This window comes from Trachemys scripta, chromosome 2 (assembly GCF_013100865.1).
Source record: "Trachemys scripta elegans isolate TJP31775 chromosome 2, CAS_Tse_1.0, whole genome shotgun sequence".
In the NCBI taxonomy this organism is placed as follows: Eukaryota; Metazoa; Chordata; order Testudines; family Emydidae; genus Trachemys; species Trachemys scripta.
The window spans coordinates 29,376,614-29,399,210 of record NC_048299.1 but is presented as its reverse complement, the minus strand read 5'-3'; the positions used below and the strand labels follow the sequence as shown (position 1 = coordinate 29,399,210).

The 22,597-nt window shown below is 41.8% G+C and overlaps 1 protein-coding gene and 1 long non-coding RNA gene across 3 annotated transcripts in view; one reads left to right on the top strand and one right to left on the bottom strand.

Annotated features, from left to right (window-relative positions):
* Positions 1–17,166: 17,166 nt before the first annotated feature.
* On the bottom strand, positions 17,167–18,661 carry LOC117872084. Its single transcript, XR_004644400.1, has 2 exons — positions 18,602–18,661; positions 17,167–17,387 (listed from the first exon to the last, which is right to left on the bottom strand). It is a non-coding gene; the product is annotated as an uncharacterized LOC117872084 (long non-coding RNA).
* A 122-nt stretch (positions 18,662–18,783) lies between these two features.
* ZEB1 (zinc finger E-box binding homeobox 1) overlaps positions 18,784–22,597 on the top strand; it is a 198,682-nt gene continuing 194,868 nt past the window's right edge. Inside the window, exon 1 of one of the 2 annotated variants that reach the window (XM_034760134.1) lies at positions 18,784–18,876. In XM_034760134.1, the coding sequence (XP_034616025.1) occupies positions 18,819–18,876 (58 nt within the window). In that variant the 5' untranslated portion in view covers positions 18,784–18,818. Of the gene's footprint in view, positions 18,877–20,575; positions 20,830–22,597 lie in introns of those variants that run through there. The other variant, XM_034760136.1, reaches the window with a different exon arrangement.

Genomic DNA, 22,597 nt, shown 5'->3' with positions numbered 1-22,597 from the left:
ATCCTTTTTCATTACGTGCATATTCCAGAATCAGTGAATCTCCTAAATAGTCCAGAGGCTGCAAATTAAGCTAAGTGCATTGAGTAACCAAATCCAAAAGGAGGGAAAATAACTTTTCTTCTCATCATGTAAAAAAGCTACAAACCCCAAAGAGAAGAGCCTTGTCAAACTTGTCTGCCATTCCTAACACAGCTGCTTAAAATAAATTTTCATTTTTTTCTGGATTTGCTGCCTGTTTTGCAGCTGTTCTCTGCTGCTGTTCTGTCTCCATATAATCGGGAGAACACAAGGAAACACATAGGCTCTTCTTTAGCCAAGGGGAGAAACTTCTACCAAGGAAACTGAACTACTGATAGTGGCCACCAAATATTATTAAATGTATAGGGTCAGATTCTGCTACTCTTACCCATATTGGGCAATACTTTTCACCTCAAGTTGACCCACTGATTAAACTTGAGCAGGGTATTACTGAAGGGAAATAAGGATGGAAGAATCTAGAACATACTAGTCTAACTAGAAAAGGGTTGCTGATATAGCTATACTGTTACAGCTATAATGGCAAAGTCTCCTAAGGTAGACACAGCTTCTATCTGCAAAAAAGTGCTCCTGCAGGGATAGCTTGTACGAGTTCCCCAAGCCAAATAAGGTACACCAGCAAAATAACTTTATGCTCGTAAAACTATACCTACACTAGGATTTGTACCAGTTGCAAAAAAAAAAAAAAAAAAAAAATTCACACCCCTGACTATACCAGCAATAGTTTCTAGTGTAGGCCTTTTTTAAGTGACTGCCAATCAAAGGACATATAAAATAATATTCACTCTGATAGAAGAGCAGAAATATTTACAATCATGTACTAATTCTCCATGTAAAACATATCACCATTTATGCAATGTTAAGGTTGCATGAGCAATCAGAAGTCAAAAAAAGCAGATATACAATTGAAAGCTATTAACACCAACCCCTGATCTCTATTTAATTACAAATTGTCACTTAAAACATATATTCCTAACTTGAATTTCTTATACAATGTTATAAACAGTCAGTTGCAGCACAGAAAAGACAGTTTTAAGATTTGGCTGTGTGGTGGGGTTTACAAATCCCACCTAGGGGTAAGGTTGCCAACTTTCTAATTGCACAAAACCAAACATCCCTGCCCCGCCCCTTCCCCGAGGCCCCACCCCTGCCACGCCCCTTCTCCGAGGCCCCCTCCCCTCGCTCGCTCCATATCCCCTCCCTCCATCGCTCGCTGTCCCTACCCTCACTTACTTTCACCGGGCTGGGGTGCAGGAGGAGGGCGAGGGCTCTGACTAGGGGTGTGGGCTATGGGGTGGGGCCAGGGATGAGGGGTTTGGGGTACAGGAGGGGATGCAGGCTCTGTGAGGGAGTTTGGGTGTGGGAGGGGATTCCAGGCTGGGGCAGGGGGTTGGAGTGCGGGAGGGGGACTGGGATGCGGGGTCCCAGCAGCGCTTACCACGGCTCCCAGGAAGAGGCAGCCAGGTCCCTGCAGCCCCTAGGCGAATGCGTGGCCAGGGAGGCTACATGCGCTGCTGTCGCACCCCCAGGTGCCACCCCCATTGCTCCCATTAGTTGCAGTTCCCAGCCAATGGGTGCTGTGGAGCCGTCACTCAGGCAGCAGCAGCATGTGGAGCCTCCCTAGACGCCCATGCGCCTAGGGGTGGCAGGGACTTGGCAGCCGCTTCCAGGAGCCATATGGACCCAGGGTAGGCAGGGAGCCTGCCTTAGCCTCGGGCCCCTGCTGTGCCACCGACTGGACTTTTAATGGTCACCCCCAGAGTTGAAAACCGGATGCCTGGCAACCCTACACGGGACCCAAAGAGGATAAAGGACAATACTGGGCCCGGGTAGCCCTGTCCCCTTCTCCTCAGCCTTCAGAGCATTCTCCAGCTGGAGAGGAAGCTTTAAAAGGGAGCCACTCAGCTCAGAAGGGGAAGAAGACAGACCTATCCTGAGGGTTCCTGGACAAGGGTGCCAAAGAAGCCTCCTTGTGGGGAATAGAACTGCATGCTGAGTCCAGTTGGGGCTGAAGGTTTGGTTGTCATTTCTTTTGCTTTTATTACCTTATATTGGACTTGGAGCTGGGGGGAGAGACCAATGGTAGGAAGTGACCCAGGGAGAGTAACTCTGAGGGCACTCAGAGTGCCAGATACTGTTGACTCTCATAGGACTCTGGGTGGGAGCCCGGTGGAGTGGGATGGCCTGGGCTCTCCTACCAAGTGCCCCTGCTGCAGGAGGGTCATAAAACTTATTTCTATCCCATAATTACAGATATTATTAAGCTGCATTTGTTGGTCTACACAAAACTATCCATGCCTTTCAAAACACACACCAGGAATGTATGCACATTTGAAAACAGACTGGACATGTCTTAGCTCAGTATCATTTTAGTCAATTGCATGGAGGAAATGAGGTGGTACTTTCTAAATTTTTAGACTGTCTTCTGGTGACCCACACAATGACCAGAGCTTTCCAGGTGTCTGTGGATTGCACAGGTGCATCCCAAGAGAGGGGATGCCCCTGCTCAAAGGAGACTCAGGACTGCCAACTCTCATGTTTTTATTGAGAGTCTTCCATCGTTTGGTGCTTTCCTTAAAGCCCCTGCTCCTGAGAGCAAGTGATTAGGTGAGAATCTCAACTTTCATTTTTAAAAAAAGGAAGTTTCTAGCCCTCACAATTGTAAATTGAAAACATGATCCAAATGCACCCTAGAGACTTGAAAACCAGAAGTCAATAAAAAGAATCCAATATTTATTTATTGTAAATCTCATTAATTTTAAGCCAATATCATGATTTTTAGCATGACTTCATCTTTCCCAGGAGAAACAGCATCCTAATGGCCACACTCCTCATAAGGTATTGTGACATCTAGCCAGGGTGGGGCTTTTTGTGTCCTTGCTTCTGCCTTGAGTACCTGTGGAGAGGACAGTCACAAGCTGGATTATAGTTTTACTATACTGCAGTTCTCCTGGAAAAAAGGAAAACTCTCTCTGGCACTTCTTTATCTGGTGACAAGGAGTGAAAGTGGTGGTCAGTCATCTAAGCCAGTGGCTCTCAACCTTTCCAGGAGTCTGATTTGTCTTGCATACCCCGAAATTTCACCTCATTTAACCTACTTGCTTACAAAATCAGACATAAAAATACGTCACAGCACACTGTTACTGAAAAATTGCTGACGTTCTCACTTTTACCATATAATTATAAAATAAATCAACTGGAATATAAATATTGTCCTCACATTTTGGTGTATAATATATAGATCAGTATAAACAAGTCATTGTCTGTAGGAAATTTTAATTTGTACTGACTTCGCTAGTGCTTTTTATGTAGCCTGTTGTCAAACTAGGCAAATATGTAGATGAGTTGACGTATCCCCGGAAGACCTCTGAGTACCCCCAAAGGTACACGTACCCCCGGGTTGAGAACCACTGATCTAAGCTGCCACTGGATGTCCCTGTAAAATGGATTCCCAGGCTGAAGAGAAAATGGCATTTGATTGATATATGTAAAATGAGAAGAAATTGACAGTAATTGTCCTTTGATTGTGACTTTACAATTTGGATTTGATTATATCATTCAGAGCTCAGCAGATTTCCACATCCTGAACAGTGCAAAACAGGCATGTTCCATTTACAAAAAGGAATTTCTGGGAAGCCTGTTGTGCGTACATATCAGGAGGCAGGATTGGCTGCTAGTTCGTCGGATGGTTTTTATTTAATAGGGTTTTGAAGAGCATATGGGGAAAAATTCTACAGGGCTGCATCTAACTTGGAAATATGTTGTGCCTGGAGGAATAAGCTTTTAAGAGCTATAAGGCTCTTGTATCCATGTATAGTGTTCTAGTGCAGTGCTGTACATTTGGGCTTGCTTTATCACAATCTCTAAGGTTGATGTCTGGACTGTACCCTCTTGGAGGTTCAGTGTGTGTGCCAGAGAGCCTGTGCAGAGTCTGTGCAGATTTTTTTCTTATAGATTTTAGCTCAAGGCCTTGAGTTTTATAATATTCTCTTTTTGAAGTGGGTTGCTCTTTGGAGTGATCTCTACTAAGTGTTCAATTCCCTTTCCTCAAAGTTCCCCCAATCACTTTCATATGGCAATATGTAACATACAGTATGTGACCTTTCAACTTTCAAGGCACAATTCAAGTGTTCTGCATTTGTTTTGTGATAGTTATTTGTAGTTATAGCTACTAAAGTGATTTAAAGATAGATCATTTCTGTATAATTTGAAGTAGGACATAATCATAATGGTATTTGTTTTAACTAACTTCTTTATTTGATTCTAGTGGAATTCCACTTCTTTGTTTAATTCCAGTGGAAGCATTTCTGAATGTGAGTAGGTAAAACTGACACATAGGAACAATTTAGAATAGAGGCAAGAGGATAATACAGGTTATGGGCTAGTTTCTACAAGGAGCTGAGCACCACTGACTCTCAGTAAAATCAATGGGAGTTGAGGGCACTCAGCACTTTGCAGGATATGGCTGTATTGGAGATTTTGAAGACATGTTCCCCTAGAAAAGTTTTCTGTTTTTTGTTTTTAAAGGCAAATCAGTGCATTTGAACACACTCCAAACAGGACACTATCACCTTGAATTTTTTTAAATGGATTAATTTCAAAATATTCCAGTCTCTGTTAGAGCACACTTTAAATACTATGACCTGAAATTAGTGTTTAAAAAGCTTCCTTTAAAATTGTTAGATTTTTTTCCTGTTTCTCTGATGATGTTTATAATGGTCTTTTTAGGAAAGGAAAAATTGACCAAGGCCTCAAACCAGTAAAGAGTTAACATGTGCACTTACAACATGCAGAGAAGTAAAAAGCATGTGTAAACCTTTGCGGGATCACAGCCTAACTAGATGTAAAGGGGAGACTGTAAAACTGACTGTACACTAGTGTGCAGTGTCATACACATACAGCAAAGTGAAAAAAGAGACACAGTTTTTTACTAACTTCTTTAAATGTTATTAAAGTTAAGTATTACTTGTAAATATAATAGGAATTTTTCAGACAAATTTGATTTTCAAATTGAAAGTATGCCTTTAAATTAAATTTCAAATAGGTTTTCCTAATTTATTTACAAGTGCAGCATACATTATTTATAATCATAAGTAGTTTTTTCTTTTAGCCTTCAGTGGAACTGATGGTTGAAATTCTTGTAGTCTTAAAAGGATGCTTAGATCAATAAAAATTATCAGTCTCATTAAAAAGCTTACTTTCACAATTCAGAACAAAAAATACAACGCATAATGACACAGCAGGTATGTACAAACAAACTTGGAAACAAGAGTGAAAACTGAAAGAGAGTAAGATGTAAGCAGAAGAGGAAAAGAGACAAGTATAACCACTAACAACCTGAGTAAACATTAACAAGAAAAGACTCCCTGAAGGGAAAAGGTCCCTTTCTCATGACTTCTTTGTTTATTGATTCAAATGAAAAAAGATAGATTCCCACATTGTGAACCTGTTTTCTAACTAGTAAACAAACTCAAATAATACAATTAAAACACCTGCATTTTAAAAATGCATGAAAAACAACCTTATTGTTTTGACTGTAGCTTGTTTAGTCTGCTTTGAACATTTTAGAAGCTCACTATCAAAGGTTACAGAACAGATGGAGAAAGCAATGCAATAGTACTTTTTTATTTCTTAAACTGCATGGTGACATTCAATAGGTAGGCATCTCATATCTAGTTTGTGCTAAGAAGGCAGCAGAAAACTCTAATTTTAATTCTACAATTTGTATGGACAGTATATATTCTAATTTTTCATTACTGACAGCTATTTTAAATGATTTATCTTGTATGTTGCAATCTGACCTGGTTAGTTGCTTTACAGGGATATTTTTAAGTCTGCCATTTCAAATACTGTACAATAAACTGAAAAATAATTAAACTTCTACGTCATAAACATCTTATTTTGATTCTAGTTTTAGTTTCTTATTTTTCTGTTTATTATGTGGAAGGGCTTATTTTAGCACTTTGTAAATCAACTGCAAAAGTCAATGTTATTAACTCTACCATATTCTGCAAGGCAGATGTCAAAGCTTTGCAATACCCACATAATACAGGCAACTTCCAAGAACTAGAGGGGCACAAATAATTTGCAAATGTAGCCACATAACTTTTTAAAGTAAAATTCATCAACACAAGCATATTTGTTTGAACTGGTCACAAATTGCTTTTAATGTTAGGTTCACCAGAAATAAAAGCTCACAGCTGATCAGGTTTGTCTTTGTTTTGGAGTGAAAAGGAAGAGGGCAGCTGCATCTGGGGTCCTATCCAAAGCCCACTAAAATCAATTGGAGTCTTTCCAGTGACTTAAATGGGCTTCCAATGAGGATCTTGGCTCTGCAACTACACATTATACTCTGGTCTAAGAGTTATTAAAAAAAAAATCCAGAAATATTTCCATTTCTATATGTAAGACAGAAGAAGGGATTGATGAGGTACCCCCAAATATTTCCCACATAAAATAAAGTTGTAATAAACTGTCCTGTTACATGGCATAACCTAATTCACTGGAGTGACTGACATCCAAAGTGGCCTGCAGAGGGAAACAAAACAGTAGGTCTATGCTCTTATTTGCTAATTTATGATATATAAAGAAAGGTTTTTCATTAAAAATATAGTGAGAGGTAGTTCTGTTTGTGGTTCTTCAACAATAGAAATACAAGTCTTGTCTGTCTGGTTTTTCCTAGAAGAACTTCATTGATGACCGAAGAACAAGCAGAAGTAGGACATCACAAATATGAACGAAATCAGAACAATTGATAGGAAGAGGGATTTTTAGTTAGACTATTGTGGGACCCAGGAAGCTTAAGAACCAGCATTTTGTATTTAGTACCCCAGTAATTTTTGGCAGAAACAGAGCAGCAGCATGGAATGAAGCCATACAGTATATACAATTAGATAGTCTTGATTAAACTGTACTGTATGAAAAACCACACAATGACCTAAATGTCTCATTTTTATACATCATGGACATTCTCAATGATATGATCTAAAAGGTCAATATCAAAAGGCCTTTTGTTAATGCCTTCTAGAAGGATTACATAAGTGTAAAGTATTATTATTAGTCCATTATTAGATGACAAGTCAGAAGACCTTATTTGCCACAATGCTATTTATCCCTGTACCTCTGCTGACACTATTTCTGGACAAGAGAGAAGATCATTTTTTGTGTTGGCAAAAGAGTGAAAGAGAAGTCTTTTCCACTGAAACATCATTCATATTAGGAAATTTTAAAAAATCCCATCAGTTCAGCTGCAATGTTAAAACTGCTGGGAGCCCTAATGTAGACATCATTCAGCTGCCTTGCGACATTTTTACCAGTAGTTTACCAATCAAACCTGCTTCTTAGCCTAATTAGCTGATATGGTAGTAAAAATGTCAGAGCCTTTTCTACACTAGGGCTCTCATCAATGTGAAAAATAGTTTGTGATCATGAAATGTTGGAATCTCCCAGTGGAAGCTGGTGAAATCTGAAAGTTGGTGGACAAAAGCAAAATGCAGAATCAGAGCCAATTTACTGCAAGAGGTAAAGATGATACCGTGTTAGGCTTAAAATTAGAAAGAATCAAAACAAAATTCATGCTTGGAGAATTTCTTGAGAATTTTCATTGGTTGATTTCAACTTTTATATTACATTCCTGTTCGTCTAGTTTATTTTTTAATCAGAATATTGTATAGTAAAAGTTCTGATTATCAGAATTCTGGCGAAACGTCCCTAAAGCCAGAACACTTTTCAGTTCTCCTACGATTGATCTATGTACTGACTTGCCTGGAACAACAGCCCCATGACACTTTGAAGGGTATAAAATAAGAATATTTAAAATGAAAAAAAAAATTGCCCAGCCATTGAACACTGAATTACAATCTACCCTTCCCTTTTCAGCAATAGGCAGAGTCCCTAGTTCAGGGATGCTTCATGAGGATACTGACATTACCAGTGCTTTGGAGATAATGCCCCAGATCCTCCAGTCTGATCTGGCTGCTTTGTACTGCTAAGCAGCTGTAAAGCTGACTTAGCTAGCTAATGGCCAATTGCCCCTGCCTGGGGGAATCTCTGGGTGACATAAAGGCGCCATTGTGGCTCCTATACTACTTCTTTCATGGGTCCCAATGTGAGGGGACAGATATGTCCATGGGAAAAGGTTATGGGCAGCAGTATACCTAAACTCCAGCAATCTCTGACTGCTCAAATGGCCCCTTGAAGCCATTGTCAGCCAGATGTAAATTAGAACAGCCCACAAGATCTAACCTGTAGTGGGGGCTTGCAGCACTCAGCCAGAGTTGAGGATCTGGGCCAAGTTGTGTAAAGGTTAGTGGTAGCACAGCTACTTTGCCAGGGACCTGGGATTATCAGAAGCCATGGTGTGTATCCCCATTTCTCTAAATATAGATATCCTACAATGCCACTTCCCACTATAAGATTCTGTTACTTTAGCAAGCTATAACCACGTGAGCTGAAATTTTTCATGCTGTATGTCTGTCTCAGATTGAAATGTTTTGGAAAACTTTAGCAAAAATGGTTCAGCTATTTCTGGGAACAAGGCTAGTGAAAAATCCATTGTTTTGCCATGTTAAAAAAAAAATCCGACAATATTTTGAGAAGCTCTAATGCCTCCACTATTACTAGTACTTTGGAGATGCTTTGACATGGCTGGGTATAGGCAGTGTTTGTCTAAACAGATTTGGCAGGTTGTTTAAGAGCCCTGCTAATACTGGGAGGGTGATCTTGCTATTAGGAGGGGACTCCACTATATCAAAGACTGGGTTAGAGGTCTTTTCTACTGAGAAAAATGATACCTTTAAAGTTGAAGCCATTCTGACTGCTGAGGCAACTCCTGGGTTGTCAGCAGGAGATGTCTAATCATCAGGCTCCATAGCCATGTCGTGCTATTCAGTGGTCCCACTGGCTCTTCCTCTGCGAGTGTATCTGGCCTGCCATACATTCCATCTCAGGGCTTCTCCTCTAGGAGCGTACCCTGCCTCTCTAGTGTACTTTCGTTCCCCTTTATCCTCCTGTTAAACCCTAGATTTGGGTTGCTCTCTGCTAGAGAGACCTGTCTACTGCACTGCACAGCAGTCTCATCTCTCCTTCTCCCAACTGAGCAACCTCAGTCTACTTATGGCTTAGCTTAGAGGAGAGATTAATAAGATTGGAGTTTTAAGCCTGGAAAAGAGATGACTAAAGGGGGGATATGATAGAGGGCTATAAAATCATAACTGGTGAGGAGAAAGTAAATAAGGAAGTGTTATTTACTCCTTCTCATAACATCAGAACTAGGGGTCACCAAATGAAATTAATAGGCAGCAGGTTTAAAATGAACAAAAAGAAGTATTTCTTCACATAATACACAGTCAAGTAGTGGAACTCTTTACCAGAGGATGTTGTGAAAGTCAAGACTATAACAGGGTTCAAAAAAGAACTAGATAAATTCATGGAGGATAGGTCCATCAGTGGCCATTAGCCAGGATGGGCAGGGATGGTGTCCCTAGCCTCTGTTTGCCAGAAGCTGGGAATGGGCGACAGGGGATGGATCACTTGATGATTACCTGTTCTGTTCATTCCCTCTGAAGTACCTGGCATTGGCCACAGTCCGAAGATAGAATACTGGGCTAGAGGGACCATTGGTCTGACCCAGTATGGACATTCTTATGTTTCTTCTTCTTAACTGTTTAAGAACAGACAAACTATGTGGGCAAACTATGGCCCGTGGGACCGTCCTGCCCGGCCCCCAAGCTCCTGGCTGGGAGCCTAGTCCCCGTCCCCTCCCCCCCGTCCCCACTCCCCCGCAGCTACGCTGCCGTGTGGGCCGCACTCTGGCTTGCCGCTCCCGCTGGGCAGCGTGGGGAGCACAGCTGGCTCTGGCCGGGTGTCGCGGCTGCAAGCTCCTGCTGCTGGTAAGGGAGCGGAGGGGGGGGTTGATAAGGGAGCAGGGGGTTCTGGGGGGCAGTCAGGGAGGGAGCAGAGGTTCTGGGGGGGCGGTCAGGGGATGGGGAACAGGGAGGGTTGGGAGTGGGAGTCCTGTCAGGGGGCAGGGATGTAGATAGGGGTCGAGAAGGCAGTCAGGGGACAGGGGGTGTTGGATAAGGTGGTGGGATCCCGGGGGGGGGCAGTTAGGGGCGGGGGGTCCCAGGAGGGGGTAGTCAGGGGATGAGAAGCAGAGGGTGGTTGGATGGGGATGGGAGTCCCAGGGAGGCTGTCAGGGGGCGGGGGTGTGGATTGGGGTTGGGGCAGTCAGGGGACAGGGAGCGGGGGGGTTGGATATGAGGCGGGGGTCCCGGGAGGGAGCGGTCAGGGGACACGGAGCAGGGGGGTTGGCTGGATCAGGGGTTCTGAGGGGGGCAGTCAGGGGGCAGGAAGTGGGAAGGGGAGGGGGCCAGACTGTTTGGGGAGGTACAGCCTTCCCTACCCGGCCCTCCATACAGTTGCGCAACCCCAATGTGGCCTTCGGGCCAGAAAGTTTGCCCACGCCTGGTTTAAGAAAATGTAAAAGCTGATAGCATGGGGGCAATTCAGGTCCCCCCAAACTGAAGTTCCATATGCGGTAAACTGCATTTTTTCCTTATTATTATATTGATTACCCAAGAGAATGTTCAGACTGGGACACATCAAAATGTAGTTAAAATGCCCTTATATAAGATCCGAAAAATAGATGTTGCAAGTTTTATAGTAGGTATTAACTGTAGTTGCAAACCCTAACATTTCTTCAGTCCTTTCAGGCTGAATATTTTTAAAGCAATGGATCATGTTGGAATAGATATAGATGTCAAAGAACTTGTAAATATACTGCATAAGAGCAGGTTGGTCATAGTGAAATATTCATTAGCTATAGATAAAGTAGTCTAAGATTAACAACACAACTAAGTATGGTAGTTTTGGATTCATGGTCAAGACTGCTGTTGTATATGCAGTGTGCTTCAACATCTTTTTTTTTATGCTGCAAATTAATCCTATGCCTAATTCATATTTAAGGTAGGGTCTAAATTCATATTCTTGAATGAAAAGGGATCAGTTTAAACCATCTCCACAGGGAGGGAAAGGGGTGGAAGCCATACAGTTTAATTTTATTCCCTTCACTGTTTAAAGGACAAGCCTTCAGTATTGTTGTTAATAATAATTAACTCAATTCCTTCTGCCCCATTCTTCAAGCTATTCTAATATCTGCAGACAAGCTAAAATGTAAACAAGTTTACTTGTAAGAATGAAGCACAGTTCTTTGAGTAACCTGATTTGGCAGAATTAGGCCCTGTCTATGCTAAACACACCATATTTTTGTAATCATTTGACCCGGTTACAACACAAACAGTTTGATTGTGTCCACATAGCAATTTCCCCCCCACAACACAATAACGTATGTCGCGCATACTTTGTTGTCTAACTATGGGTATATAAGTGCATTCTGGGAGAATCTGGAGAGGATACTGCCTCAGTAAGGCATAATGCCCAGAAGACACACACAAAGAATAACATACATCAAGCGATGCACTAAGGAATGTTTTACCACACAAAGCTAGAAGCAGGAACAACCAGTTAATTAGGTTACACAGGCAAGGTTAAGACAGTCCCACAAACACAGCCAAATAAGTTTTACAACCTGGTTAGAAGAAAACAACCATGCGCCACTTTGGTCTGATTGCAAGGGTGGCACAATTAGTTACTATCATTATTAAATAGTGCATTAGCCATGACATCCAGGGAGCCAGCTATGTCAATAACTGGTTACAAACACTTAATTTATATTGCAAACAGGAATAAATATGATCCAGTTAACCAACTCTTCATTTTAGCACTCCTGATTACTTTGATTTTTATCATCTAGGGACCAAGTTCTGAAGTCTCATTCAGTCCTTATTTAGGCACAGCTCTTATAAACTTCAGTAGTTTTGCCTTCTTAGTAAACACTAGCAAATTTGGCCCCTAGATTATTATCTTTCACCCACAGCTGGTTTGTCTCTGCTAAAATTTTTAACTCTACTTAAATTATCTCAAGTTAGCTAACAACTTTCTTACATGGTCGTGTGGGCACTCCACGTTTGTTCAAGGACACAAATATTTGTGATTTAGCCAAGGGCTGAGTATGTTGTCCTGGACCAACAATTTGTTGAGTATCCCAACTAGCATGTGTAAGTGTTAACTAACTCTGAGTTTAGACTCAAGTGCACAGATATCCACCCTGTAGGGAAGCTGATCTGCACAGAGGCTTTAAGCTCACTTTTACACTCTCCTGATTCTGCAGCTCCCTGCAGAACTGGTCCCCTTATACTATGTTAGAACAGCCTGAGGGCCTGTCAGGCTGAAAAAGATAAAAAATTCAGTTGCTTGGTGTGATGCAGGACAGTCATGACCCTTTTCCCTTCTATGTCAGTAGCAGGGTATGTATGAGGTGCACAGCTATACAGCAGAGAATCACCTTGCACTGAGGTGATTCTCCCTGGTCCACCAAGCCAATTTCATAGCCAGAGTATACTGCTGGGGAGGTGTCAAATAGTCACACCAGAGAACTGACCATAGAGCCTGCTTTTCAGGTAGGCTAGGGCTCCTTTACATCATTCATTTACACCCATCCTAAGATATCTTGGCACTGCCAGTGGGACGCTAAAGCTCCATTAAAGAACTGAGAATCAGGCCCACTATGTTTAATACCTTAATGTTTCATCACATGTCTCATAAATTTAGCTCATAACCATTATACTATTCTTAGTCTTTTTTTTTAAATAATAATTATTTGTTGTGATTTTTATAAAAACAACCAAAGCCAAACAATTCAGACTTTTATTTATTTATTGTGGCAGTTATATTCCTTTTCTGGTTCTTTTTATGCTAATACTGTTTATTCAGAAGACACGCTACAAACTCCAAATCTACAAATTTTGCAAATATATTAAGCACTTTGCAATAAAAGAAAATGAATGACATCTAGCATGAAAATGTTTCAAAAATTAAAAAAAAAAAAATCTGTGCAGTGAAATAATAAAGAAAAGGATTGTAAGTTTGCATCTAAAGATCTGAGTGAGACAGCTGTATGGATATCACAACAAACAGAATAACTCCAAATGAGAGCCAAACAAGCAACAGCACAATATTTTGAAACAGCAAGGAAAAGGGTGGGTAATAGAGCTAAATCAGAAACAGAACGCAAGTTACAGGAGGAAACAAATATGAACCATATGGAAAAATATTCGTAACACATTAGTGTATAATTAAATAATATGCTGGAAAGGACACTTATGCAAGTCATCATAAACATAGACAAAGAATAAATGAAAAATGTGCTGCTCATAAAACTGGTTAACCTATTTGCCCTCTAATTGTAATCTGAGCAGCCACAAGTTCAGACATGGTGACTTAAAGCTGAAAATAATTATATTTTTGGTATATTACTTTGCTACTGTAAATCACAGGCTATAGATTAGTGACTATCAAAGTAGAAGCTCCAGGATATTGTAAGAAAGAGCTACCCATAATCAAATACATGAGCCCAGAATTAATGAGCCACATTGCTAAAAGAAAAAGAAGAAAGTAGTAGAATGTATTTGGAATGGTGGTAGAACTTCCCAGATTACATTCCTCCTTTTCCTAAACAGCAGTTTTTTATGGAGGGTGTTTGTAAATAAATCCACATGGCTGGTCCATACATGCTACAAACTAGGGCATGGATCCCCAGAGTAAAATTGGTGTAAGAGTGGAGAATTAGACACTGTTTATCCTATTCATTAAATTTATACAATGAAGCAGTACATAAATCACAAAATTGGCATAGAGCATCATCATAGGTTAATTGCATTCTAACAGTAGACCCATCTGTGACAGCATTGGCAATGGAAGGGAGTGAAAAGTACACAAGACAAACAAAATGGTAGAGAAGTAGTTTGGATATGTATGATTCTTCATATGTTTACAAAGAAAATTTCAGAAGAAAAATACTCAAGTCTGACCAGCCCATGGTAGATGTAATGTACACAAGTAAATGGCACTTAACCTTAGTTTTCACTATGCTTAAGACTTTCTAAGAAGTCTCTTCTCACTTACTAGAGAGATTTGTAGAATTATTTAATTATTTTTATATAAATTGCACGTGGTATTTTTTCAGGTTGGTAAGGATGATAATTGGATCACAATTAATTTCAGCAACAGGGCTCAAACACAGAGAATTTCATGGTAAAGTTCTCAAATGGAGAAAAAAAGTTTGAGGATAAAAGTAGATAAAAACCAATATCTTCAAATTTTTGTTGTTGAATTGTATAAAGAAAAGATCCTAAACTATACAATACAATAAGTACTTATAGTAATAAATGAAAAAATCTGTATGGTAACCATGAGCACAAAATATTCCCATTGTACATGATTTACAATGCACTTGCACTAATGTGACTGTAATTTTTTTCTTAACACAATTTGCATCCCCTCCCAACCAAAGACTTTCAGTCCTAAAAGTTTCAAGCACATTATGTCCATATTGCACAAATTAGATTCATATTTAACTGGAACTAAATTTGTATAATATTCATATGGAGCTGAAGATTGGGCATTTTTGGTAACTGGCCACATATCTGGAATTCTTTCTATAAAGAAATATGCTTACAAACCAGGCTATATTTAGAAAGAGCCACAAGATACCATCTCTTTGCCCAGACCTTTACAAATAATTAAACTATTAATTCCTAGGTTCCTAGATGAAAAATCAGATTAAAAGATGGGAACAATAAGGTGTTTCATGTTTCTTAATTCTCATTTACAATATAAACTGACACAATTTAAACCTTGTAAGATGTGCCTAGATACTACAGTGATAAGCATCTTATAAATGCAGTAATAACATTTAACTAATTGGCCTGTATGAGGAATCAGAAGAGATTCATTAGGCCAAAACATCATATTTGACGATGGCTACATTTTATTGTGACAAACTTTTAAAAACAGTATAGTGAACATATGGAATTCTTCATGAGAGGCTGAGAGATCTGCAGTTGCTTGGTGATTAAATATAGCAAAGTTCAAAAAAATCCACTCATCTACTTGTTAATGGTAACTGGGAGGCTTTCAATGGTGAGTGGTGGTTGTGGGCTAATTCATCAATTTATGCAAAATCTAGCTTCTCTTTTTTTAGTTGCAAAGTTAACTTTCCAAATGTAAACTAATTCAGTGCTGTCTTCATGTGACTATAAACAGATCACTCCAGTGACCCTAGTATTATTTCTAAGCAGCAGCAGTATGAAATTAACAACCCTCCTGTCACTTTCACTTCTGCTCTTCACAAACTGGTGGTCAGCAAAGAAAATGACAACAATTGTCATCTGTTTTCTTGCTGCTGTTGCTTACAAATCTCCAAGAGACAAGTGTGTGAACAGCAACTATTCACGAGGAGTATCAGACAAAACTGAACAAAACCTCAGAGGTGAGGCTGAGGAAAGTGAAGAATAGCAAGAGATATACCCCATCATGCAGAGCAGCCAGTAGGCTGAAGGAAAAGTAAAGAAGCAGAGAAACGATACCTTCCTACAACAGTCAAGAGGCTCTAGGGAAGGAAATAATCTTCCCATTCTCCCTCTCAGCAGCCAGAGGAAATCACCTTGATAGAAATTGCAGCTTCTTTAAAACTAAGAGCCAACGTGATTTCCCCCCCCCCCAAGGTGAAAAGTTACAAAACAGAATCAAAACAAGCTAATTGAAGTACACATACAAAGGAAAAGTTTGGATTTTGGTACCATGTGTGCAAGAGACAACTATTATAAACCTTTTGAATAAAGAGAATATGAATGGTGAATTAAACTAATGAGATTTTTTTCCCCATCTTCTTCAACTGCCTTCTAAAACATCACAAGTTTAAAGAGACTTAAATCCTAGCACAGTACTCCACAAGCAACTCAGGGCAAACATCATCTGTAGAATTACAAGCATTTAAATGTATTACCTGTGTTACTAATACCTTAGGGCAGTGGTTCTCAACCTATTTACCAGTGTGGGCTGCATATGAAGCTCTCTATGTGTCATGTTATCCACACACTATATATATACTACCTGTATGGCTCTGAGGATGTCATGTGGGCCACAACCGTGTGCTGATTGGGCTGCATGTGGCCCATGGGTTGAGAACCACTGCCTTAGGCCCACCTGAAAGGTGCTCCATACGACTGGATGTCTGCTTGTATGCAGAGCAGCTTGCAGGACTGGGCCCTAGACAAGATTAAAACCCTGCCTTACTTTTCACCATTTATATTTTTTTACTCTTTGTAATTTACTCACTTTTAACAATAATATTTTACTGAGGGTTTCACTTGTATTTCATAGTCCATTTCACTTTGTGATTCTAAGGTACCCTTGTACTTGGGCTTCAGAAATTTTTAATTCATAAAAAGATTTCTATTATGGATTGTAAATCTTTTAAAAAAAGTGCTAATGGGCATATCCTCAGCAGGCATAAACTGTCATAGTTCCACTGAACTCAATGGAGCTCTGGTAATTTACACCAGCTAAAGATCTGACCCTAAATTTACCCAAATTTTCAGAAGTATGCACAAACAATGTTGACATGTGCCTGTAAATGAGGGCTGTGAGATACTTGGGCATGTGAACACATAAATCCATGACTTGCATACACTTTTGAGACTGTGGACTACCCTGTCCCTTTAACACAATGTACAGAACAAATACACAGCTATAAAAAATTAGCTTACATAGATCAGAGTTATGAGAAAATATTTGAGAAATCTGTGTAAACCTCATGTTTCAGCTTTCTCTGTCACTTTTCAATTAAGAAAAAGTCACTTCAGTTTAAAAAAACCATTGTTTCTATAAAATGAGGTCATATATGATGTACATGAATACACAGATTACCTAAAGGGATGTGATAAGGTAATTTAGGCCCCAGATTTAGTAGTTTTTTAATTATTTTTTAAAATCTAATACAAGTAGAAATGTTTTCCCTGAAATTTACTGTGTTCTGTTCAGATTTAACCATTCACAGAAGTGTTGGCAACCTAAACATCATAGAATTATTCGAGTGCATGAGAACCAGGAAGTGAGAATAACTAGAAATAAGAGGGAAACTGACTAACTTATTTTTGTTATCTAAACTGAGTGAAATGTAAAAAGTAAACAAATAGCATAAATGGTAAAAGATCAATCAAATGTCTAACATTTTCAGTTTTTTAATAACATGAGGTATTTATTAAATAAAGAAATATGTAGGTTTTTAATTTTAAAAATAACGGTATCTTTTTGGTGTGTATAACCTCTCCACCCCTCCCCCTCCCCTGGTAAAGTAGAAAATATGGTTTGTTAAAAAGATATTTGACTATTTCTTTACATTGTGGAGACAGCTCTCTTTTCTTCCTGTTTTTTCTTTCTTGATTAGAGCCCTGAAATGCAATATCAACATAATTTATGTAAATCATCCCATAGTAACACCTACACTTTGAAGTACATGACAAATTAGTCAGTTACTTCATATCTATATGGTGATGGAGATGACGGTAAGAGGTAAGTGAGGTCATGCTATACAAGTGGAAGAAGAAATTACAAATATGTAACATACATTATATTTTGAAACTGTTATGGCTACAAGTGGAGCTTCTCTGCCATTTTGCACTTGGGAAATCAAACTTAACTCTCTTCTTGGCCTCAGTTAACCTTTTATTTCCTAACACCAAGTGCTTTATTTTAGTAAATCAGATCTTCCCTATAGGCTTGTATACCAAACATGCTAAATCTCTCCAGCTATTTTGAGGGTGATGGTGAGAGAGACTCATGTGGAAGACAGGAGGCAAGACCTGCCCCTAGTGTTTTTGGCGAAGGAGACAGGCCCATTTTGGGGGGTGGGGGGAAGCAAAGACTCCTTCACTGAACATAACTTTTAAAGCAAGTATCTCTGTTCCGGAGATGACTGAAAGGGGATTTTGATTCGAGAATTCTGCTATATAGGTTAGTGTCCCTGCCCACGAGCATACCCATCACACACGGAAAATCCCCCGACCCCGCTCCGCATGGGGCCCCGGGGGAGATCCCCCTCCCGCACACCCATGCTCACAGGAATCCCCGCCTTCCTCGGTGGGGATCCCCCTCCTGCACATCCCAGGTCCAAGGGCATCCCTCTCGCCTCCCGCCCATGGGATCCCCCGCCCCACCCCCGGTAGGGATCCCCCTCCCGCATACCCCGTACCCACAGAAATCCCTCTCTCTCACACACACCGTACCTAGGGGGATCCCCCTCCCGCACGCCGCATGCCCACGGGGATCCCCCGCCCCCGGTAGGGATCCCCCTCCCCCACACCCCTTACCCACGCGGATGCCGCGCCCTGACCCCGGTAGGGATCCCCCTCCCACACACCCCTTGCCCACGGGGATCCCCCTCCCACACACCCCTTGCTCACGCGGATGCCCCGCCCCCGGTAGGGATTCCCCTCCCACACACCCCTCACCCACGCGGATCCCCCTCCCACACACCCCGTACCGACGCGGATGCCCCGCCCCTGGTGGGGATCCTCTTCCCACACACCCCTTACTCATGGGGACCCCGCGTCCCTCTTTCGCTCCCAATCCCCGGCTCCGCACCCCGCACTGCGCTCTCCCCTACCCCGGCACCTGAGGCACTTTTCCCTCTTCCCCGTTCAAACGTGCTGCCGTAAAGCACCCGTCTCCCCTGGCAACAAGGTTCCGGCCGAGAACTAGGTGTAGGAAGGTGATGTAAAAGTAAAACCACCCAGTGTCGTAAACCAGGTCCGGGGGGGAGGGGTGGGAGGGGAGGGAGGGGGAGGAGGTGACTGGAGCATTTAGACACAAGCGAGAGGATCATGGCGGATGGCCCCAGGTGTAAGCGCAGGAAGCAGGCGAACCCGAGGCGCAATAACGGTCAGTCAGCCCGCAGGGCAGCGGCCCGCTCCGCGCCAGGCCGGCTCCGGGGCCGGGCCGGGCCGCCTGGAGTGCAGGGGGGACGGGAGAAGTAGAAAGTAATTTCCCTGCTCCTCCTCGCTGGGTGCCCGGCTCCCTCTGCACCGTTATATCCGCTACCTGGTGCCTCCCTCGCTCCCTCCCTCCGCGCTCGCTCCCTGCCTCCCTCCTCCGCCTAGTGGTGCCTCCTCGCTCAGCCGCCTGTCCGGGACCGTTACACGCTGCCTCCCCCACACGCCCGGCAGCGGCAGCACCTTCTCCTGCGGGTCCCCGGGGCTGCGGGTCCCCCCTCGCGGGGCTCCGAGCCCCTCGGGGGACCGCGGGGAGGCTCGGCCGGCCCTGGCAGCCCAACTCCCAAACTTGTTACCTGGGAGCGAGAGAGAGCGGGGACAGGCGCCTCCGCCCCGGGCTGGCAGCGTGCGCGCCCCGGGCCGGAGCGGGGCGCCCCCCTCGCTGCCGCCGGGGCGGCTATCTCTCTCCCCCGCGGTACTTTCCCCGCTCGCTCCCGGGGTGGGGGGGCTGGTGTGAGGCGTTACCTGGGGCGACTGGGACCCACCCGCGGAGTGTAGCGGGGTGACGGAAGGCGCTGCTGGCGCTCGCGGGCGGCGGGGCTGCACTGTTGCTTGCTGCAGTGTGTATCGATTTGTGCTGATTTGCGGGGAAAACACTCCCCCCACGCCATGGGGGCCGCAGTGGAAGGGGAGCCTCCCCCACCCCCCAAAATAGCCCGTTTGCTACTTTCGGAGCCGCCTTTAGTGCAGCGCAAGTTTATTTCTGTGTGTGGCCGTTGACTGGGCTGTTTCTCCTCCCTAAAAAAGTCCCGATCTCTGCAGGATTGTCGGGACAATTAGGTTTCATAGGAGTGGCGGAGAAGGGAGGGTTTCTGTCTGTGTGGCGGGGGAGGGAATGCGATTCGGTGAAGTTTCTTCCCTTCCTTTGGCTTTGGAGGTACCTGTTTGTATAATAATGGGTGGTAACGGTTTGGCCAGGGGCCCCTCTGCTGTGTGTCTGAACTGCTGCAGTCTATATAAGGAATTACATTTACATTTCAGACTTAAGGGGCTGTTTTTTTGGTACGTGTGTTACTTCAAAACGCATTTTGAGGATAAATAGAGAGGGGAATAAACGCTCATAACTCCTACTCCGTGTTTATCTTCAGAAAATAAGGAAACAGCTCTGTTAGCTTAGTAACTCTTTTTAATAGGATGTTAAACGGGGGGGTTTTGTAACCGTCCTTGGCAATTTTAGGTTTTATGTGGCATTTCCTGTGTAGGGTCACGGATAGGAAGGCTTTCAGCTGTGATTCTTACCGTGTGAACAGTTTTTTTTTTTCCCTCCCCCTTTTAAATATATTTGAGTCGGGATTGATGTTTCTGATCACTGCTTCGAATTGTTTAGGTGTATAAATGCGTATGTAAACATTGGCCTTTTAAGGGACTAACAAGTTGATCTGATTGTTCTGAACTCGTGGCTCTTATTTTTACCGTATCGAGATATTATTATAGCAAGTATCGGTGTATTTAAAATTGCAGTTTTTAATTTCATGTTTTACGTCAGTACTTGTATTTAGTTGATGTGGCTTTATTAAAGGTAAGTTTAGAAAGTGCTTTTCTCTTCCACCTTATTTAAAATGTTGATGATCAGAGAAAGGGGCTTTTCTTGTTGCTGACGACATGTGTGTGACATGTGAGTCTGAACCACCCAGTGTCTGTGCAGGAGCAGTAAACATGTTTACCTGAGCAGGAAAGAAAATGGATTTTATCTTAAAGATCCCGTGATATGAATATCATCCTCTTAAAGCATATCAACAGATGACTTGCGAGAGAGAGAGGTTTTTTTTCCCGAAAACCTAGCTTTTTGAATCAACGGGGAAAAGAGGTTCTCGATCGCTGCAGCAAATGGCAACTTGTGCAGGTAGAAAAAAAGATGGTGTTTAGTTTTCTCCTGCATGCATGTCAGCCCCCTCCTGTCTGCTGCTTTCATTCTCCAGGGAGGGATTTATTTACCACGCTTGCTGTCAGTGTTTTTTCCTTTGTGTTTAATATTAGAAAAACAGATTTGAGGCTGTTTAGCACAAAACGTTTTGTCTGCAGCGTGGATCGCTTGCAGAAAACAAAAGGTGTATAAGGCCATTCAGGTGTCTTTCATCTTCGTCACTTTTGGTCCTCATCATTGCACCTTTTTTGTTATCAGAGGCCTTTGATTCTTTAACTAATTTGTTGTATAGAATTTAATTTTTTTATTTTACAAATTAAATATAACTTCTTAAGCTATTGTGTATTTAAGCATGAGGCTAGGTTAGATAATGCTGGATAATAGAGATTTCTCGGCAGTGGGCTTGTGTCTGACTTGCAAATGTTTACTGAAGAAAATTGATAGAAAAATGTTAAACCTTTAGCATAAATAAATAATTTGAAATTATTTCTGTGGCAAACTTCTAAATGTACTATAGATAGAGATCTTTTTGTTATCCTAAGATTAAGGAACAGTAGATCCTCTAGCCACTGTGTTACTAGGCATATGCAGTAAATTAATTTTTACTCTGTTCCTTTCTCCCTCTACGTCTCTTCCCCCTGCAGGACATTTTACTGGATGTCAACAGTGTATGGCTAGAACACCAAACTGTGTACAGTACTCTAAACTTTAACGCTGTTGCTCATGTAATGGAGCCACATACAAGCTCTAATTGATTTAGCGTGACTTTTTTGATGCTGTCTATTATTATTATTATTATTATTTATTATTTCTAACACCTATGCTTTTCTCCTTTCTTCCCCTGTTGGGAGTCCAAACTTATGGCTGCCATTCTGATACATTAACTCTGGATGGAAAGACAGCTGCACACCTTTCTGTCTCCAGAGATAGTTCCTTTGCTGCCTTTTGAATCAGCCAATAGTGGATGCTAGCAAAAGATCTGAATGTTGCCGGTGAAAGCTTTCTAGTAGAACCAGTATCTGGCACTTTCAGTTCATTCCTCAATAAACTATTGATTAAAGAGCAGCATAACACATATGAAAAGATCCAAAGAATAAATGTCTGTATGGTGTTTCTGTATTAGAATTAAATTACCAGACTATATACAGTATCAACACAAAGTGATTGATTGTATATTTTTTGTTTAGCATATTTGTGCTGGGGGAGGGGGTGGGGGCAGGAAGAAGGCTGTGATTCTTCAGTCTGATCTGCATGGACATTACCCTTACAGCTGTGTAGAGAGCCCCTGAAAAGTCAGTGGGTCCTGTGTAGGCACAGGGGTCCAACAGTGTGGTTCAGTGTGCAGGCTCAGGGCCTAAGGATATTGTTTTGTCCCTGTGGCTTTAGGTCATACACCTTCAATTAAAGACTTTATTAGCATATTTAGCATGCATGTTGCTTAATTCTTATTTAAAGACGGTTCAGATATGGTTTATGGTAATGATTAATAATGGTTGATGGTGAATGTCTTTTTAATTTAAAAGTCAGAAAGCAACAACTATTACTTACTTATTTCTATCAAAGTGTTTAAATAAACTTCTCAAGCAGGAAAGCTAAATGGACAGTAACTCAAAATAATAAATTTCAAAAAATGAGTTTAGACATAACTACAGACACCTTGTGAGCACTACATCTTACACTGACAACCTCTACCAGCTTTTTGTGGTGGTAAAATATTTCTCCCTTTTAAAAAAAAAAGAGTCTTGCT